General features: G+C 41.8%; 1 protein-coding gene across 7 annotated transcripts in view; it reads right to left on the bottom strand.

The window, feature by feature from the left end:
* The window catches only part of LOC119647833 (neural-cadherin), a 1,165,868-nt gene that overhangs the window by 879,056 nt on the left and 258,815 nt on the right, over nt 1-27,997 (bottom strand). For all 7 annotated transcript variants that reach the window (XM_038049090.1, XM_038049099.1, XM_038049114.1 and 4 more), the window contains exons 4-5: nt 19,453-19,669; nt 11,182-11,967 (exon numbers count right to left, since the gene is read on the bottom strand). In XM_038049090.1, coding sequence (XP_037905018.1) covers nt 11,182-11,967; nt 19,453-19,669 — 1,003 coding nt within the window. The remainder of the gene's footprint in view (nt 1-11,181; nt 11,968-19,452; nt 19,670-27,997) is intronic.

The raw sequence follows: 27,997 nt of genomic DNA, 5'->3' as shown, positions 1-27,997 counted from the left end.
ACATACAATATGTAAGTTAGTGGAAAAGAATACGGATGTAGAGTTTGTCTGGGGAGCACAGATGTTCTGAATCCGGATTTAGGGATGTGCTCTACATACAGATAATACTATACAGATTTACACAATATGTGTATACGGATGTGATCCTCTTTTCATTGCAGTACAAAAGTTTCCTATAGTGAAACTAGCAACGGAAATAGTTATTAAAAACTTTTTCGAAACATGGATGTATTCCTAATCCCTAAACTTAAGTTAGTTGCAAACAATTGGATGCAAGGAAACGTAAAGATACGTAATATATTATGCTCGTATTATTTTGCCAGTAGAACGATAATTGACTTCTTTATTGGGATATCTTTTAAGTAGTTTTATTTATGTTTCCACATAGTATTGGATGCCTTTGAAACTGACCAATTACTTTTTACAGGAAAAAAAATTAATAGGCGAATATAAAGGTGTCCTGTGAGTCCTTAGTGCTGCCAAATTCTGTGAATAGATGAAATGCTGGAGGGAACGCAATGGCTACTGGAGAATCAACTGGACAGTTATTCCGAACGAATAGTATCTTCTTCTTCCTTCGCCGATCGGTTGCATTCGCAATCGCGCCTTTTCGCCTCCTCTGCCTCTCCTAACCTGCACTGAATCCATTTCACCATGAGGCTTTCCGATGCTACTCTTTTTCTTAATGTCTCCTCTAGACTGTTTCTTTACCCTGCAAATAAGGGACAATTGGAACGATTAGGTGAACTAACCCTATGCAAGTCTCGGGAGGAACTGCGTGGGATCATAGTTCACTTCATCATGGATTCTCTGCATCCATACCTTGATGCTAGGAATCAATCTATAAGTTCATTTCTACTTTTCCAACTTTTCCTACAATAGTTGCGACCTGCTGATCGTTTTCTACGTTTCGGTTTTCATGCGGGTCATCTCATCGGTCAAAATGTGGATCAGTATCCTTCCGGCTACCACGTAGGCCGCGCAATTCTTTTGCAACAACAATCACCGCTATGTCATCCCTGGCCTCCCTAGCGAATGACACATTGAGAACAATGTTATATATGACGCCCCATATTCATGACTCTAATACAGAGCCCTATGGAACACCCGCGGAGACAATGTATTCTCTAGGTTCGCTATATGTGTCGACAAGTACATCAATTGTCGTCACAGACCAACTTATAAGGTTTCAATAGGCCGAGTTGAATGCACTTTGCATATCAAGCGTAATTACTGGGCAATAATAGTACTACCCTTTCTGTCAATTGCATTTTTAGCCAAACTCGGTGGGCGGGTCACTTAATCCGTATGGATGAGGATGATCCAGCCCGGAAAGTCTATAGGGGCAATATCTATAGTAGAAAAAGAAGACGAGGCAGACCCTGACTAAGATGGAACGATGGCGTAAGTCAGGACGCCAGACAGCTTTTTGTGATATCGAATTGGAGGACCTCGGCGCAAAACCGGGATGTCTGGAGTTCCTTATTAAGGCAAGCCTAGACCGGTTGTTGCGCCGTTGATAATGATGATGTTTCAAACAACTGCATAAATGTATCCGTCCTTGACTTAACTGCCAGCTTAAGAGCTTTGTGCGCCATACCGTCAAGGGGCTTTGTTCTCTTTCAATCCACTGCAAATCATCACAACTTCTTTCGCCATTGCTGAGGATATTACAGCCACATTTAAAGACCTTTGGAAAATGGTGCCGCACCTAACCTCCTAAGAAAATAGACCTTGGACTTCTGCCTCGTCTAATTGGATGCCATTCTGGTCGCATTTTCCACCGAGTCCGGGCATTCGGCACTTTTCGAGTGGATTTTTCTACGCCTCCTTGATAATGGCCTGTTACCGTTGAAAAGGACAGATTTCTACAGCCACAGATGAAATTTCTAGGCTATTCCATTGACCCTGACAACACACAACCCGATCCAGACAAGGTGTAAGCGATAGGAAGGTTTCTGCTGCCAAAGATGGTCAAACATATATTCTGGCCACTTCTCGTAAGAAAGTGGTTCGCTCGGTGCATGCTTTTACGCACCCCGTGCAAAGGGTGCATTGCATGCCAGAAGTGTAAAATCACTAGGCATCTGAAAAGGAAGTAGGTGTATTCCCTAGTAAACATACACCTCGCCACACGATCGTTGATCCGTCTTTGCGGTGGCCTGAGTCAATATCTTTGAAGGACATTACAGCACAGTCATATGTTGACGACCTCTGTCGGGAGTGGATTCCGCGCTTTGGTGTTCTCGCCATAATCATCGCTGACAAGGGAATGCAATTCGAATTTACTCTCTTTTCAGAGCTTGGAAAGCTCCTTGGATTCAAACGCCAGTGGACTATAGCGTACCATCCGCAGTCCAATGGAATGCTGGCGTCGGACGCAAAAGGCGGTCATCAAGTGGCTGACGATTTGGTACGAAATATCGAGATTACCAACTATAGGGAGTGCAAAAAAAAAAAAAAATTGATTCTAAGGACCTTCAAAAGAATTAGCCTTTTCTGGCAAATTTGAATAATCGACATACGAATTATCGAAATTCCACTGTATTATACACGATATTCCGTAAGAAATCAAGCGTGCTTTGTGAACTTTAAAAAACCCACCATCAGTAAGATAGTTCTCAACTGCACAATTTCTCAAGCAAATGCATTAAGTTCTCACTGCACAAGAAAACTGGGATCTCGAAGGAATAGTATACCCACCGAACAGAATGACAGAGAGTCTTCAAGACTCAAGGCGCACCTTTTCAAACTCTGCATCAACTTGTTCTTTAGAAACTGGAATGCAAAGGTAGAGTAAAATTGTTCAGCTCAGCGCACTTTAGATCCAGCTTAAATAGCTTCGTTGAGACCGTCCGAAGTCACGCTCGCTTTGGTGTTTACCCACAAGAAAACCGAAAGCAGGTCCAATCCTACAATGGGGACAAACACTCGAATTCATTCGGGAGTTGGGTCATATTGAGGCAATGAAGGAACGTATATCCGCCAAAAGTTGTCTCATCATTATAGTAAGGAATCATAATCGACATCCCTAAGCTTTCTAAAGATAAATATTGACAATTTTGAGATAATGCTGTTGAGCCTAGATCCTGAATTACTCTTGATTTTCATCGACCCCCGCGGGAAGGGGTTAAGGTATCGACTGATGCAGCGTTCTTCATCACAATAATTTACAGGTTACATCTAATACCGAAGTATCACAATAAATGGTAACTATCAAAGGCTCGTAAATACACAATTAATGATTCATTTCGCCCATTCTATCAATGTATGCACAATGTTGGATCCGACTAATCACCACCAAAATGCCAAAGGACAAGATCAAGGAGCCGTTGGAGCCTCCTTACGAAAGATCTCACAGGGTTCCCAAGAAAATTAAGGATCACGTTTTTAAGATCGAGAATCGTCAGCGTCTATAGATTACTTTGATACCTTCCCAGTGAGCTAAGCCTAATCCCTAGTTCCACCCGAATGCATGACGAACTCAACAACCCACAAACGTCTAGTGTAAAAGCAATGTAGGCTCCTTCTGTATCATTGAATTCTCCAATCTCTTGAATAAGACGCTTTATGCAACTATGCAATTTTCTTCTGCACCACGACCTACAACTCCGAGTTCTGCAGCCACAAGAAAAGTCTAGGGAGAGAGAGGGATTGTTTCTGGGTTTGGAGTTCTCGGGAGCCCGGAAATCAATGAGATGAATGGATAATAGGGGCGCTTAATTTTCACCGCTGTGCTAGACCTCACGCATAATTTTTACCAGGAGTCCAGATTTCCCTGCTCCAGAACCCTTGAACGCAGAACCCCAAAATGCGTTACCTGTTTTGAAGCATTTCATTAAACCCTTCTAGAAGTTTATATAGGGAAAGCCCAGCTAGTCATGCAGGTACACAGTTCACCACTTAATTTCAATCTACCTCCTATTTATGAATACTATTCGAGTATTTCCTGAATGTCTAAACTCAATCCGGAACCATTTAAAACAAAGTAAACCCTAAAATTAGTCATTCAAATAATCCCCCCAAATTCAAATGAACAGATTTGAATAAAACACTTAAGATACGTCATTTTTTCCGATACCGCGCAGACACTGAAGCCCATTAGTAAAATATTTATGGCACTACTGTCATTCAAGAGTATCTTGTTACCGTCACAAGATACGCAGATTTGATATATTGCAACATTTGAATCTGTTGACGTGGTCTCGTATCTGTCGGCAAACTATGAAGGCACAAGAAGATTTATTACAGATGCTTTTCACTTTCGAGTGAATCAGATTAGCAAAACAATAAAAGATAATGTGGAAACTATAAAATTTGATATTTTAGGGAAGTTATCTCATATAGAATCCACTACCGCGAAAAGTGATGTATGGTCGAAGTAATTAAATGTATGGGCCAGCTAATGGGTTTGGATAATACTATATATCTTTCCACCTTTTCAGTTGTTTTCAGAAAACAGCAAAGGATTGTTTTGTAGATTTTATCTTAGCATAATTGTCTACTGAGGAAAGAAACTGTGAAGACCACCAGCGAATATCAATTCGGTAGCATTGTCTGGACGTGGGAGAGAAAGCAGTTAATAAGATGAGGAAACACTTTGAAAACAGCAGCGGAAAGTACATCCAACTTATTCATCAAAACTTTTGAGGTCCTTAGTGAAAACAAAATGATACTGCCCAAGTTCAATGAACCTCCAATGAGAACGGAGACAAATTCAGAGATTTGAGGGCTTGTAGTGCGTAAAGTATGATGGAATCATCTAAATAATCTACTTTCGTCGAAATTACAAGAATGTCGCGAACAGACAGAATGTTTGAGTGCGGCATTGACAAGTGATAAAAAGGAAGGCGAGCAGTATCACTGAGCACTCCTTTCTGAAAAAGACAACTCTTCTTAAAAAACCGTAGTTGTCAGAACAGCCAAGGTTGCAGGCCAACCTTTTTCAGTCAATATAATCCATACCTATGTGGGGTTTTTGAATTGATATATACGGAGCAAATAACATCCGTAGCTGCTATCGATTACGCTGCTTCGGGCGGAGCAGAGGCAGTGTCTGATGAATATGCGTCTGCCTTAGCGAACGAAACCGGGTATTCGCCCAAGACCAAAGAAGGAGTGAGTTGCTTTCAAAATTCCCTATCTAAGCCGAAAAAGTTTACAGCCTTCAGCAAAGCGGTCAGATGATGAGGTGCATAAGAATGAGATGTTTTCTTATCTTCCTACATAACCCACATAACCAAGGTTTATGGAATTTGAGGACGGAAAACTTCCTTCAAAAAAATATTTGGTCTATGTGCTCTTCTTGGTGGATTGCGAGCTCGAGGCTGATCACTGGTGCGATTAGGAATGACAGACATATTTATCAAGGCGCACTTTAAAGTGCAGGCCACGCGATTTCAGTTATGTTTTCTCCAGTGTCCCGTTTTGTCGGTCTACTAGTTGTCCTCGGTATGGATAAAGTTCGAAATTGAGCTGGGGTTACTGATGGTCGAGTGATGCTTGTTCAAGGTGGCGTGCCGTCTACGGATTCGGTAAAAACCTCCTTAAAGCGATCGATGCTGATATTGACTACATTGACTACACTTTCTGGTGATTAGTCCCTTGATGTTAGGGACAGACATTGTCCGGACTTTCGGTATCACGTTTATTGATATGCCAAACGTCCAGATTCAATGGAAAACATTGACGAATTCTTTATTGTGATATTCGCAAAGGGAAAAGCCGAGAAACTTGCAGAATATGCGTTCGTTGGCTGCAAACTGCATCTCCAGTGTTAATCCAAACAAAACGGACATAGCGCCTGGCAGTCTTTAGTTCACCCCCACTGAATGACCTGCACTAACAAAAGGATGAACTTTAATAAAGTGAGTGCTTTTTGGTCATGCCCAACAGAAGCTCTGAATGTTTCAACTACCACATCAAACATATGATAGTAAACTCGACTGAACGAGTCTGAATGTTTGCCAGATTAGACTTATGGACACAACAATGTCCTGCTGTTATTTACGACCCGAAAAATTTGTTAAGTTGTATCATAGCAAAATTTAACTTTACGAAAACCTGCACCAATTAGAAGAATGGGGAAGAATTATGAAGTCATAGTAAATTTCGCCACTGTGATCTTTACCACTGTTTCAAAACGAACAAGGTCGGTCGTTTTTAAGCAAAGGTGTTAGCTATTTATGTGTATCAATTGCTAAAAGCGTTAGTGTTCACTATTGGGTCGTCTAAGCTAAAGTCTCGCTATCGTATGGAGCAAACGAAGACATAGCCCAATATGAGCAAGCCTACGAACTATACAGCTGGACAGGATTTAATAAGTGAAATTTTCCTTTACTTCCCTACTGCAGTAAAGACCAGGGAAAGGGTTGGCCACCTAAACCCCACCGAGGGAAATAGGGTTACATAATTTATCAATAACGGACTGCACAATATCCCAATTTTATTTCCGTGATTCCAGGTTAAGTGCCTTCGTGACTTCGCATTTCTTCTGCAACGTTTTGCGGCGTTTAACAATCCTCGTTTCAAAGAGGTTAGGTAGGTGTCCAGTTCCTTGTGAATCGATGTGGTAACCGGGATATTTAACGTCTGTTTGAGAGGAGGGTTTTCATGCGATCAATAAATCCCTTTTCCCTGGAGCCACGAGCAACTTTAACTTAAAGTGTAGGATATTTACAGTTGTGAAAACACAAGAAACAACATGTTTGAACCTCAGATCAACTAAGAGAAACTTTTCTGCATAGGTACCAAGCCGGGAATATGACCCAGCTAAGACTTCGATAAAAAATTCAAGAACGAAACTTTAGCATAACAAAATGATTCTTGCCCAACTCAGTAGCTCCAGTTTTCCAACTCTGATTGTTGGGACAGCCAAGTAGATGGTTTGGCGCACTTTATGACTTTCAAAAAAAAAAATATTGTGGTCGTAGCGAATTCCGTCGCTCTCATATCAATAAGGATTAGATTATTCAGGACGATGTTGGGAATGGACCAAGCGTGCTTAATGCCGGAAATTTTGGGCCTTCTAATGGAGTACCATCTTATTCCCGAGCTCGACTTTTTCTGAGAGCCTGCCATTACCGACATTTCAACGGTGCCAGCATGACGTCATCTCACTGAATTATTTTGACGAGCGTAACCAGGATACGGTCTCGTCTGCGACTAAGATGTATTGGAGTTTCACTGGAAACTCGATAAAAATTGGTTGGTATACAAAATCAAGATTTGATTCACCCCACATTTTCGAAAGTTGTTAATAAATCATCTTATTTTTGTCCCTATATTGCAAATTTGTAGAACGCGTTGAATTTTGACTTCCTTTAAAGGCGTGGAGGCAATCAGAATCCTTACCTTGAAGGTTTCATATTACCCCACAAGGCGCAATGTTCGGATAGATTAGTAAGATAGTTAAACTTGGATTGATCTCTGGTAATGAGAAATATGTAGTTTACCGTATTCTTCCTAGAAATTAGGAACCTGTGATACGTACTGCTTGACTAACAAGTGTGTTTTGAACATCCTTGTGAGACCATACGTTATTGATGCAATCTAATATCCTAGTATCTTCACCGTTTACCTTGCCAAGGGAGTCATCAAATTCATTTTCAGAAAAGTATAACAGCAGCAAGTCTGCAACCTGCTTTTTACGATAATTTAAGATTAAAGTGGCATACGGTGCAGCTTTGTTACAGTTTCTTCTGCAAAGCATTTAATACGGAATTCCTCTCACTAGACATGTGAATAGATTTTACAGAAACTGTTCCATCAAAATCGCTTTTCGAGCCACCGTTCCTCATTAGGGTGACAAATTGTAGCATTCATCAGCATCAATGGCGCAACAACCGACATCCGGTCTAGGCCTGCCTTAATAAGGAACTCCAACATCCCCGTTTTGCACCGAGGTCCACCAATTCGATATCCCCAAAAGCTGTATGGCGTCCTGACCTACGCCATCATTGCATCTCAGGCAGGGTCTGCCTCCTCTTCTTTTTCTACCATAGATATTGCCCTTACAGACTTTCCGGGCTGGATCATCCTCATCCATATGGATTAAGTGACCCGCCCACCGTAACCTATTGAGCCGGATTTTATCCACAACCTGACGGTCATGGTATCGCTCATAGGTTTCATCGTTATGTAGGCGGAGTCGTCCATCCTCATGTAGAGGGCCAAAAAATTGTAGCATTACCATTACGAATGGCATCATGATATCATTATTACAAAACGTTGTCGCAAAATAATTGACTGCGTCGCACATATAAAATAAACATAAGCCAAGGTAAACATACCTTCGACACCAAGTCTCGATTCTGTTCTCCACTGATCAAGAAAAGTTCTCTGTGGGGACAGAGGCGAACTATTATCTGTTTGTTGAACTGTCCAAGTAATGATTATATCCATCGTGTTCACACAAGCTAACAAAGGATCATTGGGGATGACTTTCAAGGCAGCATCCATAACAGAATGTCAAAATCAAAGTGCACGAAATTGTACCTATCCTTGGTGTGACCGGAAAACGCTTATACATACGGTACGCTTACCGGAAATACTAACTCCACAGTGGAATGGCGCATTATACTAAGGATAGTACTGACAAAACACTTCGTATTACTTTCGGCAAATTTAAATTGGTAAGCAGCAATTACAGTATAAGTGTAATTCTCTAGTTACTATCTATACTTGGGACGGAATAGAATTATACTCAGGGAATGGTATTAGATGGAAAAATGTCATATTCAGGACAGTCGCCTAGTCGCGGCTCAAACCTATGAGCAATTCTGTTCTATGATCCTTAGTCCGTAGCCAAGGAGCACGAATTAGTAGGGAAACTCCCCATAGTGATATTCTGCTATATTGGGCAGTTATAGACAGAGATGTGTCCGGATAGCTGAGTGGTTAGAGCACAAGGCTGTCGTACGGAAGGTCGCGGTTCAAATTTCGCTGGCGGCAGTGGGATTTGTATCGTAATTTGACGTCGGATACCAGTCGACTCAGCTGTGAATGAGTACCTGAGTCAAATCAGGGTAATAAATCTCGGGCGAGCGCAATGCTGACCACATTGCCTCCTACAGTCTACTGTAGTGTACCGTTACGGTCTTGAATGAAGTGCTCTAACACACTTCAAGGCCCTAATCCAATATGGATTGTTGTGCCAACGATTATTATTATAGACAGAGAACTGTAAGCTAGCTGGTAACTCTTCTATTTTGGAAAAAGCGGCTCGTTTTATTGTTATATTTGTGCTGTGTGTATGTGTGTATGTTTTAGATGACGGAGGAGCATAGTCTCTGAGCACTCAGACCGTAGTGGTCCATTGTATTCGACTACCACCGCTAATGGAATATCCGAGATTCCTTTATGTATCCCAGGATTCCCGTTCATGAATGCGATGCTCCCCTTGTTGCTCTAGTTACAAGACCACCAGAGATCTGAGGCCTAATGCCTCTATAGGCGGGGCCCTCAAATAAATAATGCTCCCTGGATCCCGGTTCCTCATTACAGGAGGGACACGTATCATCTTATACGATTCCTATTCTGAACTTACGGCCAACTAGTGAATTACGGCTAGTCAGAATGCCCACAATACCACTGCAGGTCTCCTAGCTTTTCGGCAGGATAAACTTTGTAATATGCTTGTTACTTCCTGACAGGAAATATCTGTCAAAATAGAAAGCTTCATCACAGTTTTTGGAGGCAACCTTAGCCAATGCTACTGAAACTGTAATGGCTGGAGAAAGTTAAGCCCTCTTTTGCAAAGGCATTCGATATTTAATTTTCCTCTACCACACAGTGACCAGATACTGCGAGTAGTTCCACCGGTTTGAATCTAGATAAAAAGTTGAATCGGTTTTTAAATTCCTCAACGATTTTCGAGGTGATACTACTTCACGTCCTTAGTGCAGCTTGACTATCGCTGCAGATTGCGATCGTCCATCACTTACACTTTAGCCTGAAAACCCGTTGCATATTGTTCCAAAGGAAAAGCCCACTTCTGGTTTTTATTATAGAGATGGACTCCGGCACCAGAACCCTGTTCTGTTTTTAAGCTATCGGTGGACAATATATATCCTGCCACGCATTCCTTTGCGATTTTCCAGCTTTCTCTACGTTTCAAAATAACTTCATATCTTCTACCAAACAGATATATGGGGATTCAGTTCTTTTAGTAACTGTTCCAATACTCTGTACCCCTACATCCGTTCCAACATTTTACTGTCATATTTTTACATCCTCCTAACTCAAAATATTGTTTCGAGAATATGAGCGACGAAAATTTATATTATTATAAACCGTTGATTTCTTTTATTCATAAATTGGTCTGATTTTCAAATCAGTACCCAATGACATTTTAATCCTCTTTGCGGTAATTATTTTTACATTATTTCGCCTAGAACACCACGCAAAATAAATTATTTACCAACACTTCTCAACTAAACAAAAAGCCCTCTAAAACTGCTTAAAAATTTATCTATTTTCTAAAATAAACAAGACCAGTGGTATCTCCTTACAAAACTGGTGTGGTACATACTCTCCTATGTAAGTTCTGAGCTTATCTGTTACTCTTGTCGTACAAATCCCATCAATATCTCTTAGCACGCAAATGCTTTTATCGTAAAAGATTGACAAATTGAAGCTCTCCGATGTATCGCCTTTGTTAGTAGCTTCATATGTCGGCTGTCGGATAGCTTCCAATAGATTTATGTACATATCTAGATAGCTGCATACAGATATATATATATGGGTTCAATAGTGTGGAGAGGTATGCTTAATTTATAGGGATATGCAACAAGCTTGGATACTGCCGGGTGGATATTATCCGAGTACCGAACGCTATGCTGAGAAAAATGAGCACTGAATTTAAAAGTTAATACCCATTTGAGGTTCAGGAATATAATATAGAATTATGAGCATTGAGAGAACATGGTTTGTATTTGCTAATGGGATTAGAGCAGATTTGATAGCTTCACAGAAACCGTTTTGCATCTAAATATGAAGGTCACATTACACAAACGTTAACCATGATGCACCTCAAGGAAATTGCTGAAAACTGCAGGATAATAAACGCCAAGAATATAATAATGAATGCCGTAGGCGTTATCCACAAAGCACAATGAAACTATACCACCTTAGGAGATAAAATCCAATAAATTCAATTCAATTCGGCCGTTTGTCACTTACCTGTCCGTTAACGCCCTTGTCTTCATCTGTCGCTTGGACCTTAATCACAGGACTTCCATTAGGTGCGCCCTCCTCTACCTTAGGGTAGTACGTCCCGCAGTCCTTGAATACAGGTTTGTTGTCATTAACATCCGTAATGAACACAACAACGACAGCTGTCGACGTATGAATTGTCGATTCACCATTCACGCAACAGGACCCGTCATCCATGGCGGTCACGTTCAGTTCGTACTTGTCACGGTCCAATGAAATCGCTTTGCTGTGCAATCGAATTACGCCCGTAATATCCTCAATGACAAATTGACCGGAGCTCGTTCCGCCGCCTACAAATCCGAAACGGACATTGTCACCATCCTTATCAGAAGCTACCACCGTAGTAACAAGCGTATTTGGCCCGGCATTTTCATCCACGTTTGGTGTGTAGACCTGCTGTGAGAATTTAGGCTCCTCGTCGTTTTTATTTTTCGTATACACACGGACGGTTGCCGTGCCTGTTTTCGACGGCTCACCTTTATCCTTGGCCGTTACAATGAATTCATAATAGGCATTATTGTTATCCGCATCTAACTGCTTATTATTCACAATATTGCCGTTGGAGTCGACTGCAAAGTGATCGTCCGACACAAGATATTCAATTTCTGCGTTTGCTCCTGAATCCGAATCCATTGCTTTGACCTTTAATATGCTCGTTCCAAGGGGGATGTCCTCGTCCACGTTATGGGCTTGATAATCGGGTAATTCGAATTTCGGCGCATTGTCATTCACATCAGTTACACGAATGGTCAGCTGAAAAGGAATAGAAAGGATTCATAAGTATACTGGAAAATGGTCATGAAAGGTTAGACATTAAAACTTTATCTTGTGTGGCATCGGAAAAAGATTCCACGCGACGTGTTCAATCGAAACCCATTCGAAAATAATTACTTCATAGGAAATTTGGAACACATCATGATAGGAGCTATCCTCAAGGCTTATTCCTTTCTTTGAATGCGAAACGATACATTTGGTATTTTGGATTGGATTCCAATCCGCCCAGTGAATCCATTTGAATTTTTCATTGAATGGTATCCTTGAAGATTTTAGGTGAATACTGCATGGGTTGGGAAATTGTTTCACACAAAAGAAGATTTTGCGATTCTCCGGAAATTTCGAATCTTCAAATATAGAAAGGTATCATCCGAAAAATTAATATCTGGGATAATCACCTCAAAAAGGCATCAACACTGTCATCAACTTTTCTAAGAAAAGGCGATTTCGGTGCCACATTTTTGAACAAGTTTGTTTTTAGTTGAATGAAATGAAATAAATCCGAGATTTATGTGAATAGGTAAGTGGATTCGGTACCAGTCAAAGGAACGTACTTTATGGTGTGTACTGGATCAGATCTTCTCATCTGTGTGTTCCGTAAAAGATGTTAAATGTAGTCATCGCAAATAGTAATGACGTATAAAGTTCTCCAGAGATTAGTACTCAAGCTGGTATTATGAGAATCCGTGTATGTATGCAAACTAAAAGATGAAAGCACTTAGTACATAGAACATGGTTACAAAGATCAGGAAGCGCTGGTAAAACGAACGCATTACACCTACAAATGATTTTAATGTAGGATAGAAAATGGTAAAAGATGTGCTTGCTATGGATTGGGGTGGGACTATATAAGTTAGTTATCAGGACTGAGCTAGGGCTCTAGGTTGGTATTAAAATAAGTATTAAAACAATTTCGTTTCTGAAACACTTCTCGAATAAGTGATACTGACGAAAATATGGTAAACGTTCTTAAAAGCACCAAATCGTTTGAGCAATCCGTCACTCTTACGGATACAATGGAGCGGATCACACTCAAGATAAATTTCACCGAGGTTACCGAGGTCAGAGCGACCTTCCAAGCTTTCAGATATTACAGGAATGATTTGTGGTAACATGGTGTCAATGAAATACCACAAATATGCCGGATACTCTCAGAAAAGATTTATTAGACAATAAAGTACTGAAGTGGCCAATAGTAATCTGACTGTATAAGTATTGTTCGTTTTATATGATATCATGTACTATCAAATAAAAGGTTTTGCGGACTTGACAGATCTCTCATCAGATGCGCCCCCTCGAGTGTCGAATGCCCGACGGATGGATTTCCAGTTTTACGTATTAGGAAATCTCACCGAAGATATAATACAGTAGCACATTAATAGGTTCAAACAATAAAGAAAAGATGGAGCTTAAAGCTGGATTTACGGGGATTATGGCGCTGTATGCTATGCAGGAGAATGTTGGTTATCAGCAAATGGCGCAGGGAATTAGGTTCCCAAAAATCGGGGTTGAGACTTTAACAAACATTTTCAATCACTGCAAATGTGCGCATGACATACCTCAACAAATCATTCCCAAGAAAGCTAACGATGAGATCATAATCACCACGCAAAATCTCAATCATGGAGGTGAGGCCCGGGTGAAGGAGTAAACAGGTTGTGTAGACATGCACAGAAAAGATCTTCTAAGAAATAGTAAACAGTTAAAGGTCGGACTCGTGAGCACGTATTTTAGAAAAACCCATATTTACACTTGCTATACTCCCCCTAGCACCAAGCTCCATGCCTATGAGAAGATGCTGAGTTCCTTAGCAATCGAGGCAAAAGGATAAACCCTAAAATTCTATCCGCTGCTGGAAAATATAGTAGATTTTTCAAATTGAATGATAATGAAAACTATACCCACAGTGATCGCAAAGTAATATAAATGTAAATCAAAGACAATTTAGAGGAATACTTTTGGGGGCCCTTTTGGCCGATGTATAAATGGCGAATTGGTCTTGATAGATACATTTTTGGTGCCGAAACTGAAGGAAAACCTACTATAACCAGCTACTCTTAAACTAATTAGTCGACAATGTCGCGTAGTTAATTGGCAAAAGTACTTTTCACGTAGTCCGGCTCGTCAAAGTTTCGTTCCAGGAATCGATGTTAGCTTCACTTAGAAAATTTGTCCAGTCTCTGATGGTCACCAACTGTATCTCGGATTGTATTTATAGCCACGATCCGAGTTTCGCTGGCTAAACTACTGACCAAGCATTTAAAACATCTGTTGCAAATGGGTGGTATGACTCTTAAGTTGAGAGACCCAACTCAATGCCTTAAGCCCACAGAAAGCTCTGCTTGCGATATGAGTATAACCATAGTAATCATGAAACTCCCACGTGCATCATTTAAGATTTCTCCTAGAGCAACCTCCGCTCTGTTGATTCCCGAAATACGGTATTGGTTTTTTTTTACCAAACGTTTAGCCAATAAAGGAAATAATTTTATCAACCCGTTTAATTTTATAACGAATGCAAAATGAATTAAACTGTACAACCACTATTGTTAATTGCCTAATACGATTGTAACCGAGAAGACAAAACCAGAAACTCGCTCCGCCAGCGGAATGCAGCATACGCGTATCCATTAACGCATTGAAGTATTTCACTACTAATAAAATACTGGATAATATCAAAGATATCGTTTACTACTTTAACAACCATTTTGTCGAGATTACAGATGCAAAAATATGTATGGAGAAGATTCCCCCCAGTTTCATCTAATATTGTCTCGGCAGAAAGAGGTTCTGCACAGATCGAACTACTTCCGTACTTTGATCTTGAGTGAGGGCAACTCTAAGCTCATTGATGGAAGTCTGAATCTAGTAAAAAAAATTGCCCCCGAGCAAGACAACCCGCCTTTCGGCAAGTAGGAGCAACCGGGTCATTTACAACAGCCTGGTGATTTGAAATCATCTTATTATAATTATATAATTAGCGGCTCTCAAGGTCATTGAAGAGGACACACAGTTCGCGGAATCCTCTCATCATACGGATTAAGTGGCCCACCCACCGTAACCTGTTGAGCCGGATTTTATCCACAACCTGACGGTCATGGTATTACTCATAGATTTCGTCGTTATGTAGGCTACGGAATTGTCCATCCTCATGTAGGGGTCAGAAATTCTTCGGGGGTGTTTGTCAGATAATGGTAGAAATCATTCGAGGAGAACAACAGGCGCATTGATTTCATAGTGGACATGGAACCACTCCCAACCGCTCCATTTTGAGATCCGCGAAAGACAGATTGGGTGTCATGCAAACTAATGCAGGATCAAAACAAATCGGGAAACCGGAAGCTGGGCGCTTCAGGTACGAAAGGTTTTGTGTATTTCTTAGTACGTAGCATGTAATAAATGCATATACATGTATACATGTATTATGTGGGAATATCCACTTTCGGATGATATTGACATTCATAGTCTTGAATTTGCAAGGAAGCGAAAACTTTGACGTATTATAACTTTGTTAGTAATAGTGCAATTTCGGCCAAACTTGGTGAGATCATGCTCTATGTTATACCCTATATTATTGCTTTCATGGTGCTAACATGAATTTAAGGGGGGTCTTGCAGCCAATTACTAAAAATTATGGTAATATACTATTATTAACTTTATTTGTATAGATATCAGTATGGAAGGTATTTCGGAGCCCAGGCACCATATAGTGGCAGCCTCCTGATTTTTTTCAGATTTTTCGGTTTGGTAGTTTCTGAGAATGGCCCCCTTAAAGGAATGGTTACTTTCAACCCCCTGCACTCCCCACCTTTCCAACAAATGTCAAAACTAAGACCGGCTTCGAAAAGTACCAACCGAGACCTTTAATTTGATATCCCACATGAGTATATTTGATGCAAAAAAAATTTACACCCCCCTTTTGCATGTATGGGGACCCCCCCCCCCCTAAATTCGACGTAAAAGGATGTAACTCACTGTATGTGTGAGCGTTTACAGTCTCCATCTTTCTACCAAATTTGGTGTCAATCGCTATAACCGTTTCCGAGAAAAATGCGTGTGACGGACAGACAGACAGACAGACGGACAGACGCTAAACCGATTTGCACACGATTTACACAAAACCTTAAAAACAACTCAGATGAAGATCACAACTAGTATAAGGGAAATTTTCAAAAAAAAAGCTGCACTTCTCAGGTAACATCTAAAATCACAGCTCAGGCCACATATAGCCTTAAACTTAAAGACTGGACTTTTTAATGTGAAGTGGTGTCACTTGCGCAAGCATCTAACTCGCTCTATAGATAGAAATCTGCGGGTCCAGAAGCCATAGTATTAGAAAGAATGGAAGCCCTGATCTATATATTCAGGATATATACCGCGCATTCGTGGACATTGAAGCTCCCTTCAATTAGGCCTCGTTCACAGCGATTTGTGACGCAACAAGATAGCATATAATTGATCTTCTAGTTCTAGTTGGATTCGTCACTTATCGGAGTAGAGAAAGATCCACGTTGTCGTTGAACGAAAGTCTATCGAGGCAAGTTGTATTAGGGCTTGTCCACAGGAATGTGTATTCTCTCTCTTGTTTATGGCTCCTGGTACCACCATTTTACCATGTAATAATTATCGGCAAATTTATAGACAAAGCATATGAACGCTTGAATGCAACTGTGCAGATAATCCAGTTTTGGTGCTTTCGTAACTAGGCTTATTATGTCCGCTGGGAAGCAAGCTTCAATCATCATCAGCCAGTCATATATTCAGGAGTCATCTCTTAACCGCAAATTAACAGGGAAGCTTCGAATCTGAGAAGAATATCAGAAGTCCTGCAGATATTTAAAGCCTATGTTGATGGTAGCCGAGGCTAATTTTTGCTTGTAGCAAGAAGCTGTTTTTTGTGCATAGAGGGAGGTGAGGTGAAACTCTTTAAAAGATACCTTTGCTCCATTCTCGGCGGGCGCGGGATCACCATTTAGATATTGCACCGCCGTGCGGTTTTGTTGGAGGAAATTGTAAGCCAGGTCTCGTTCGGCTTCAACATCTCCGCAACTATACTTTCTGAGATCACGCTTCCTCCCAGTGTCTCATTCAAGTTCCCTTTCTCCATCAGGAACATTGAGCAGCGCAACAGCACATTCTCTTTATCCCCCTGTGCTACCGCACACAGGACAGTTCGGCGAATCCAGCCCAAAGGGGAGCGAATACTGCATGTAGGAGCCACTGTGTCTCGCGAGGATTGGATAATATGGTAGTCGGTGTTCTCGTGTTTCCACTCAAATCATACCCTAATGGTAGAAATGAGATGCGATCACCGACTCTACGAAGACTCGTCTCATCTTTATTGTTAAAGATCATGCGACTCTGACCTTACTGCATTCCTGCGATCTGTGCACCTCCTATACGACTTGCATTCTAATTTCCTCCGCCAGAATGTCGACTAGAAAGATGCCCGGCACCAACATTACCGCCACAGCAAACCCTTACCGCCAGGCACTGCAAACCCTTAAAGCCATCAGCCTGTAAACCGAATTTGTCTGTTACCTTCTCCGAGAGTTTGCAAGCGCCTCCGCCCACAAAAGGTGATGCGCAAAGCAGAATAGATCGCACCACTTCGGCTAAAAGCAATCTTATACAGTACTTCGGTCCGCTGAATTTCGGCAAAATCCTTGCAAGTGACGCCTTTTGGCATGCATACTCTACATGTTGTCTAAAGCTCAGTTTAGCGTCAATTATTGCCCCAGATACTTAATAGTCGGCTTAGAGGCAACCATATATCCACCGATTTCCACCTTCACTGTGTTTTTCTTTCTACGGTTCCTAGTTAAGACCGCTTCCGCTTTCTCATCCGTCAGGGTCAACCCGACCTTTTCAAATTAAGTACCTATAGCCCTTTCGATCTCCATCGCATAAACTTTCACATCTTTTGGGTGCTTCGCTGCAACATCTATACTCGGGTCATCGGCAAAGCCGATAATAGCAGCCTTCTCTGATTCCTCATCCATCCCACGCTAGAGAGTTTTCACTGGAAGGCAGGAAGCTGTTAACATAGATCTATTGCAGCGAAAACTAGGCCGTCCGCGATACTTAGAGTAGATTTACGCCCAATCCCAATTCGTAATGAAATGAAGAGCCCATGCACAGACGAACATCTGGTACGGAAAAGCGCCCTTCTGGCAATGCCTTCGTAAACGTCCGGTGGTTCCAATGATTGCTAATCACATGGTTCACAGATTTGTCTCTAAGAAGACATACCCTGTTGTAATCACCAAAGGATAAAAATGATCATCAAATAGTACTTCAGGTACTTTAGGATTGGACACAATAATCTTCACCGATGTATCTGCTAGTAGAAGACAGGTCGGACGTAAGGGCAATTTCGGAAAACTCGTTTATGAAACCAACCTGATCCTTAAAAAAGGCGACAGGCGGAAACGTGCGAGCGTTCATCGATTTAAATACAGAAATTTGTATCTTTGCTGGTAGGGGCAATTTTTTCTCAAACGACCGGTAGAATGTAGGGAGGTCCTAATAAAGGCTGTAACAGGGCACTACTCTTAGTACCATGCTTCGAGTTGCCACTCCCTTCCGTCCAGCGTCCGTTCCAAGCACTAAGATTTATTCCTTACAGCACTTTCCACAGCCCCGATTTATCACCATGTGATCGTCACATGTTGGGTTTATTGAAAGAGGAACCTGAAGACACCATTTTGATGCACACTGCTTAATTGACTGCTTATTTTCAACACGACATATCCTAGCGTGGGTTAAGCAGAAACCAAGTTATTTAATCCCCGTCCAGTTCTTGAATGTGCCCAATTGTCTAAAGTGCAGCCATTTAGGATTTAAGCTACTTTATGACGAAGCATAATTTTTCCTGCTTACCCATCGCCAATGGATGAATTGGGATAACTATTTATATAAAATTCTCCTCTCTAGCAACCATTTCCAATTTCAAAATCAACAATTTGTATTCTATTTTATAACTCTCGCCCCATCGTTAATCTCAAATTCAATTGGTTGTCCTTAAATATATTTAGTTTCAGTATCAAGGACCGTCATGTGAACATACATCTTATAAGCTTGTACTACTCCCTTTTGTGAGATAGAATTTCGTATCATTCTTTCCGACGTGACATTCACGGGAAAACTTTCGCAGTCAGTCGCAATGATTAAGCATCTTGCACCAGATGGAAACCGTACGAAATTGTTCAAATCTGTCGAGTATAGAATAAGGATCCTGCTCTACTCAACGTCCTTGAGTACTGAATGTCTATCTAAAGTGGGGATATCTATACTCAGATTTAAAATTTTATAACTCCAGACCGCAAGCGTCTTCTTTAACGTAGGTATATACATAGATGAGCATATATGGAACAGACAAACAAGAGGCGATTATGCTTCCGCTTCTTTTCGAATACAAAAATTGGAATTTTTGGAAAATTTAAGAAATGATGGGTAACTTACCTCCACGGATGTTGAGAAGCCGCCTGAATCTTCCGTTGCCGTTACAACTAAAGAATAAACGTGGGGTTGTCTCAAGTCCTCAAAATCTAATTCCTTTGCTAATTTCACTATTCCTGATGTTGGTCCAATGTTAAATGTTCCAGCGCCTTGTCCTTGTGCTTTCAGGGTGTAGCGAATTTCACGATCCGCAAATGATTTCGCTTTTACCGAAATAATACTGAAACGGAGAGAAAAATCTTATTTAATAAATGCCGCAATGAAAAATGTGATAACATTTTTCGTTATATGGATCTGGTGTACATGAAGGATGTCTTTTGTAATCCACTTTATATATGTTATATACATGTTCTGAAACCAAATTATAAAATGTTCGCTATAGAAGATATCATCTGGGGCAGAAGCAATGAGATACTCGGGTATTCAGCTGAACGGATCAAGGCAATAATTCGTTCTGAAGCAAATTAAAACAGATTAATGCACCTTCTTTTCCTTAAAAAGGATATGCATAAATTTTTCTAGCAAAACCAAATTCCCTTTGAAAATAAACATTAGTGATATTTATCTCCATTTATTCCAAGTAGGAAAAGTTACTTCGGATGCAAAAGTGCTGATTTGCACAAAATAAAATATTTCAGAGTTTGCATGGTGTTCAGAAAACCGTTCCCGCTGACGAATAACAGCATCATTTTGCATTCGAATTTATCGAAAAACGAAACATCAAGAACTCATGATTTTGAAATTCAATACCCATAGATTGTCTTTAGTTTGCAACAAATAACTGGGAAGTTCTGGAGATAAGAGGAATGAATAGTCGAAGCCGATAAAATATAGGAAGTATTTACTTTGCTATCTTGCCGATTATTTGCAAGAAGGGAGTATAGGAAACGATTTCAGCAACTTTTGTTAGAGGAAAGTATTTGAGGCATGGATTCAAGGGTATTCATAAATAAAGACTTAAGATAATCGGTGTATGATTATATTTTAGATAGCCTATAATAAATGGTATTCACGGTCATAAAAAGAGAATCCATGATCATTTTTTAAGGCCCAGGTGAATGATAAATTCGAAAAAATAGTAATTTCGAACCTGTGACAAACATGAAACAAACCTGTGATCAACATGAAACAGAACACTAAATGTCACTTAGAAATAACCTTCTCCTCCCTGTCCAATTGTAACGCATGTCAGTCTGCCAGCAACATCTAAACGGGCATAATCGGTCTGTGAGATCAAATAATCAACTCGGTACGTTAATTATCAACTACGGCAACAGATCTACGATTTTCGACCGTTCAAGTTAACCGCATCTGGAGTTCATACAAAGTACTCATCGACATACACTGTAATTAATAATTTCGCTGGTGTAATTTTCAACAGACGAACGTCAGTGGTTCGTCAATGTCGCTCACTCGCTTATTCTTCTCATTTCTTCACTCTACCATTTTTCTGCTACTCTCCTTTCTCCATGATATATGTTGTGGAAGCCGTTTTCTTTGAATTTTCTTTTTCTTCACTCTTTTCAGCTTCCTACATTTTTAACAACTCTTTTCAAAATATCTTTTCTTGCGGCCTTCTTTATTACAATTGTAACAGTTATCTTTGTCTTCTCTTTAAAAATGAGCCCTCGATGTAAGCTTATTGATTCTATAATCTGTTGAATTTTCGCTTTTAAATCAATGCGCGTATAACCTAATTTTCTTTAAAAATCTCTTAAATTTCATCCATCATTAACCTGTTCCTTGCACTTTGTGAGCTGGAGATATTGGGGTGTTTCGCTGGAAAATCCAGGTCATGCCCCCTCAAACTGGCAAATTATTCACGAATTCCCTCCTCCCATCTGTCCTCTGGTCAAAGAGGTCAAAGGGTAGTATAGGTCCCAGGGCGAAACGTGGATTGGTACCCACGATCTAGCATAAAACCTGGATAACGCCTGCTCAACCAACACCAACAGCTCTGCTACCAAACCCTATCTCCACCTCCACGTGGTGACCGCTGGGAGCTCTTTCTTAACGACAAGCTGCAGACGTAGAAGGATGAAGGCGAATCTCCCGCGCCTAAAAACGGGATAAAATATACCAACTGATTCTCCAGGTTGGGGGTTGGGTAGGGTTGACAACCCTAACGGAAAACAACTTGTTTTGAAGCCACAACAGGAGCCTCGGACTGGACTGATAACTGGTTGACGAACCCGGCAACGGAATAATGATTTGCGCATTTTCTCGTGGAACTTGCGCTCCCTGTACAGCGATGAAGCTGCCAAGCAGTTAACCGATACGCTGTTCCATTATAGGGCTGATGTAACAGCGTTGCAGGAGATGCGTTGGACAGGGACCGGTTTCCTGGAGAATAGTCGCTACATCATATATTATAATGGGCATCCAGTAAGCCATGTGCTCGGAGTAGGTTTCTTATTCAGCCAAAAAATGAAACCGGCTCCTATTGGCTTTGAAAACATAAGCGAACGGCTATGCACTCTGCGCTTCCGAGGCAAATTTAGAAACTTAAGCCTCATTAACGTTCACGCCCTTACAGAGGAAACTAGAGAGTCAGAGAAAGATACCTTCTACGAGGCAGTAGAGCGAACCCTCGAAGCCTGTCCCAGATATGATATCAAAATCATACTTGGGAATTTTAACAGCCAAGTAGGGACGGAGCCCGTATTCAGGCGATACTTTGGCTCCCATAGATTACATCAAAACGCAAATGGCAACGGACTGCAGATTATTCAATTAGCAGTTTCACACGAAATGGTTGTTGGAAGTACCTGGTTTGCGCGGAAAGCCGTCCAAAAACATACGTGGGCCTCTCCAGACGGGACCACTTTCAAACAAATTTACCACGTGTTGATTGAACGTCGCCACCTCTCAGCCTTGTCAGGGGGCCAGTATAAACTCGGATCACTATCTCGTTGGCATGGTGCTCCGAGCTCAAATAACAACACCACCCAGAATCCCCTCTGACAATCAGGTGAGAATTAACACCGAAGTCATCTACAACACATCCCTCCGCAACACCTATAAGAGGGAAATGGATGCAGCAATTACCGCAGACAATAGAGATCCTGGAGATGAAGCATCAACAAATGACCTTGACAATCACCTTGAAGAATGTTATCATAAATACTGCCACAAACATACTTGGCCCCAGTAACAAAAAGAGTTTGACGATGAATGTAAGTTAGCAACGGAACGGAAGAATGCTGCATACCGAGTAATGTTGCATTGATTATTTTAGTAACTTCTTATCATCCAGTAAATCCTTGAGCAACAGTAGTTTCTTTTTGTGGAAGCGAATCATATTGGCTCTGCGCTTTTGAAGGATGTAGTTGAATACAATATTGACACAATATTCGTATGACGGCCTCTGATGACGGATTTGTGCCAATTATGACAACATTTCGTTGGTGGAATTTTGAACAGACGAACGTCAATTGCTGGTCTATGTCGCTCACTCGCTTATTCTTCTCATTTCTTCACTCTACCATTTTTCTGCTACTCTTCTTTCCCCATGATATATGCCGTTTTTTCTTTACAATTTCCGTTTTTTTCTCTTTTCAGTTTGCTACATTTTTTACCCCTTCTCGGAATATGTTTCCTTACGGCCTCCTTTGTTACAGTTGTAACAGTCATCTTTGTCTTCTCTTTAAAAATGAGCCTTGATTTCATAATCTGTTGCATTTTCGCTTTTAAATCAAAGCGCGTAAAATCTAATTTTCTTTAAAAACCTCTTAAGTTTTCCTCCATCATTAACCTATTCCTTGCACTTTGTGAGGTGCAGATATGGGGGTGGTTCGTTGGAAAATCCAGGCCATGCTCCCTCAAACTGGCAATTTATTCACGAATTTACTCTCAACTCCTCCCATCTGTCCTCTTACATTTAAACATTGTCATGCAGAAAATTCAAAAACTTTTTTCATACTTGCTCTTCGTCATATTCAAATTACAATTTCTGTGCTTTGTACATAAGTCGGCATAGTGCAGAAACAGCTTTCGATGATGATGTACCCAAAACGGTATCCAAAAAGGATTGCTTTGGTGAGATAATAAACTCTGACATTCCCGATCCCGAGTGCCGTTCGCTGTAGCGTGTTGAGCAATCTACGCATTTCATACATGCCCACCTTTCAACTGCTGTAAAAACTTGCGATATTTCACGAACTCTTTCCTTTTATTCGCAAAAGTTATTTCCTATCTTCAAATACTCGACGCCATGACCATCGTATAATTATTTTGCTAAACGCAAATATCAGGATGGAGACAATTTTAAGGCCTACCTGTCATATACAGACGCAACCACTATGTTTTCAGGTTTTTTAAGTAGTTGGTTTCTAGGTCCATGAAGTAAATGATCACTTTCTAAGCCTCACGCTCCCAAATTTACCCTATTAAAACTACAAGCCTCCTCGTACTTATGAAAATCTTACTTTTGGTGCCGCATATGGCTATATGGTGGTCAAAGGGTAGTATAGGTCCCGGGGCGAAACGTGGATTGGTACCCACGATGCAGCATAAAACCTGGGAAATGCCTGCTGAACCAACACCAACAGCTCTACTACCAAACCCTATCTCCACCTCCACGTGGTGACCGCTGGGAGCTCTTTCTTGACGAAAAGCTGCAGACGGAGAAGGGTGAAGGCGAGTCTCCCGCGCCTAAAAACGGGACAAATTGTACCAACTGGGCCTCCAGGTTGGGGGTTGGGTAGGGCTGACAACCCTACACGGAAAACAACCTGTTACGAAGCCACAACAGGAGCCTCGGATAGGACGGATGTTAAAACGACGGACCCGGCAACGACAAAGGAACAACGATTTGCGCATTTTCTCATGGAACGTGCGCTCCCTGTACAGAGATGAAGCTGATAAGCAGCTAGCCGATACCCTGTCCCAATATAGGGCTGATGTAACAGCGTTGCAAGAGATGCGATGGACAGGGACCGGTTTCCTGGAGAAGAGCCACTACACCATATATTATAGCGGCCATCCAGTAAACCATGTGCTCGGAGTAGGTTTCTTAGTCAGCCAAAAAATGAAACCTGCTGTTATCGGCTTTGAAAACATAAGTGAACGGCTATGCACTCTGCGCTTGCGAGGCAAGTTTACAAATATAAGCCTCATAAACGTTCACGCCCCTACAGAGGAGGCTGCAGAGTCGGAGAAGGATACCTTCTACGAGGCAGTAGAAAGAACCCTCGAAGCCTGTCCCAGAGATGATATCAAAATCATACTTGGGGATTTTAACCGCCAAGTAGGGAAGGAGCCCGTATTCAGGAGATACGTTGGCTCCCATAGCTTACACGAAAAAACAAATGATAACGGACTGCGGACTATTCAATTAGCAGGGTCACACCAAATGGTTGTTGGAAGTACCTGGTTTGCGCGGAAAGCGGTCCACAAACATACGTGGGCCTCTCCAGACGGGACCACTTTCAACCAAATTGACCACGTGTTGATCGAACGCCGCCACCTCTCAGCCTTGATGAATGTCAGAACATATAGGGGGGCCAATATAAACTCGGATCACTATCTCGTTGGCATGGTGCTCCGAGCTCGAATAACAATACCACCTAGAATCCCCTCTGACAATCAGGTGAGAGTGAACACTGAAGCCATCCACAACACAACCCTCCGCGACACCTATAAGAGGGAAATGGATGCCGCAATAACCGCAGTCAACAGAGGACCTGGAGATGAAGCATCAACTAATGATCTTCACAACCACCTGAAGAACGTTATCATGGATACGGCCACAAATATACTTGGCCCCAGCCGCAAAAGGAGTCGGAACGGCTGGTTTGACGATGAATGTAAGCTAGCAACGGAACGGAAGAATGCCGCATACCGAGTAATGTTGCATTCTCAAAGAACGCGGGCACGCGCAGAGACTAATCACGAACTCCGTCGAGCGGAGAAGCGACTTCACAGACGGAAAAAGGAAGCCTGGGAGAACCAACAAGTCTGTGAACTAGAAAAGTACAGGGAGCAACCGCACCAGGCGCGAAAGTTTTACCAACAAGTCAGCAGGATGAAGCCTTATACACCTCGATGCTCATCCTGCCGAGACAAAGAGGGAAATCTGATTTCCGACAGAATGGGCATATTAGAGCGATGGGTTGAGTACTTTGATAAGCTACTGAACAACCAGAACATCGGCGAGTTGGAGGTCCCGCCAACTGAAGACGACGGACAAATACTGCCACCACCAAGTTTAGGAGAAACAGTCCGTGCAATTCATCGGCTAAAAAATCATAAGTCGCCAGGAGCCGATGGAATTACAGCCGAATTGGTTAAATATGGAGGCAACCAGTTACACCAAGTGGTTCATCAACTTGTGCTCAAGGTATGGGACAGCGAATCAATGCCTGACGATTGGCAGCGAGGCATAATCTGTCTCATACATAAAAAGGGAGATATCACACAGTGCAACAATTATAGAGGTATCACGTTGCTGAGTACCATCTATAAGATATTCTCCACTATCTTGCTAGGCCGGATAGCCCCATACGCCCAGAACATCATTGGCCCATACCAAAGAGGCTTCACTCCAGGCAAATCATCAACAGATCAGATTTTCTCTCTGCGGCAGGCGATGGAAAAACTGTTGGAATATGGACAACAGTTGCACCATCTGTTCATCGACTTTAAAGCCGCCTATGACAGCATAGCCAGGGTAAAACTGTACACGGCCATGAGAGAATTCGGTATCTCGACGAAATTAATAAGACTGACTAGGCTGACCCTGACCAATGTGCGAGGCCAGATAAAAGCAGCAGGATCACTCTCAAGACCATTCCACATCAACAACGGTCTACGACAAGGGGATGCGCTATCATGCGTCCTCTTTAACCTGGCCCTCGAGAAGGTGATCCGTGATGCTGAGGTGAATGCAAGAGGTGCGATCCTCTTCAAGTCCACCCAACTACTGGCCTATGCTGACGATATCGACATCATGGGAAGAACCACCCGAGACGTCCAAACTGCCTTCATTCAGATCGAGCAGGCGGCGCGAGATCTTGGGCTGCACATCAATGAAGGCAAGACAAAATACATGGTGGCAACGTCAGCACCGAAGACGAATCAACCAACAACATCAAACCGCACTGGTCAAACACAAGCACGAACAAGAATAAGGATAGGGGAATACAACTTTGAGACCGTTGACAATTTCTCCTATCTAGGGTCGAAAATCACAACCGATAACAACTACGATGATGAAATCCGCGCACGGTTGTTGTCGGCCAACAGAGCCTACTTCAGCTTACAAAGACTGTTCCGCTCGAAACGTCTCACCATAGGGTCAAAGCTCTTACTGTACAAGACTATGATCTTGCCAGTCCTCATGTATTCCTCGGAAACTTGGGTTCTTAGCAAGAAAAATTGCGAACTCTTGGCCGCGTTCGAGAGAAGAATCCTCCGAAGAATTTTTGGCCCCCTACATGAGGATGGACGATTCCGTAGCCTACACAATGACGAAATCTATGAGCGATACCATGACCGTCCGGTTGTGGATAAAATCCGGCTCAATAGGTTACGGTGGGCGGGTCACTTAATCCGTATGGATGAAGATGATCCCACCCGGAAAGTCTATAAGGGCAATATCTATGGTAGGAAAAGAAGACGAGGCAGACCCTGCCTAAGATGGAGCGATGGCGTGGGCCAGGACGCCAGACAGCTTTTAGGGATATCGAATTGGTGGACCTCGGCGCAAAACCGGGATGTCTGGAGTTCCTTATTTAGGCAGGCCTAGACCGGATACCGGTTGTTGCGCCGTTGATGATGATGATGATATGGCTATATTTTAAGAGAAATGCTTATCATTCGTTGTATGCATGGGGACTTACAGTTTCAAGCTTTCCAGCAAATTACGTCCCAATAATTATTACCGCTTCTGAGAAAAATTCATGTGACAGGCAGACAGTCAAACTAATTTTGATAACGTTTTGCCGTATACAAAATTTTTGGAAAGAACAGTATCAGAATATCCACAGAAAATTTGAACTTCATTTAGAAATCTCAATTATAGTATATACTCTTTTTCTTCTTCTTCGTCTTCTGCTTTTGTTCTGTTCACAAACGGGTCGGCTCATCGTGATCGATTACGACGTTTCGGTCTGTTAAAGGTCTGATCTAGATGCAGTCGCCACGTTTTCAAACCACATCCAACGTATCATATCATCGTCGCTTCGACTTGTTCAGACCAACCTTGATAACCATCCCAATTTTCCCAAAACCGGCGCACATCCATATCGATCGCGAATATCCTTATTTCGGACGTGAACATGGCATGTTACGCCACTATCTTCGTTTCCATTACCGCGAGGGGCCTTTCATAGTTGGCTTATACTGAGAATCATACAGGGTGACAAGACGAACAGCATGGCTGTAAATTTCCAATTTGAGACATTCATTGATACGTCGATCACAGGGAACACCAGCTCCGGAACGCCATTCTCAAAGTTGCACTAACGCGTGAAAAAATTTCATATCGCAGTCAACATTGAGTAGTAACATTGACCCGAGATATTTCAATCAATCAGCTGTGGGTAGG

This window comes from Hermetia illucens, chromosome 1 (assembly GCF_905115235.1).
Source record: "Hermetia illucens chromosome 1, iHerIll2.2.curated.20191125, whole genome shotgun sequence".
In the NCBI taxonomy this organism is placed as follows: Eukaryota; Metazoa; Arthropoda; class Insecta; order Diptera; family Stratiomyidae; genus Hermetia; species Hermetia illucens.
Note: the sequence above shows the minus strand (reverse complement) of the source record. Positions and strands in the feature narration are given on the sequence as shown.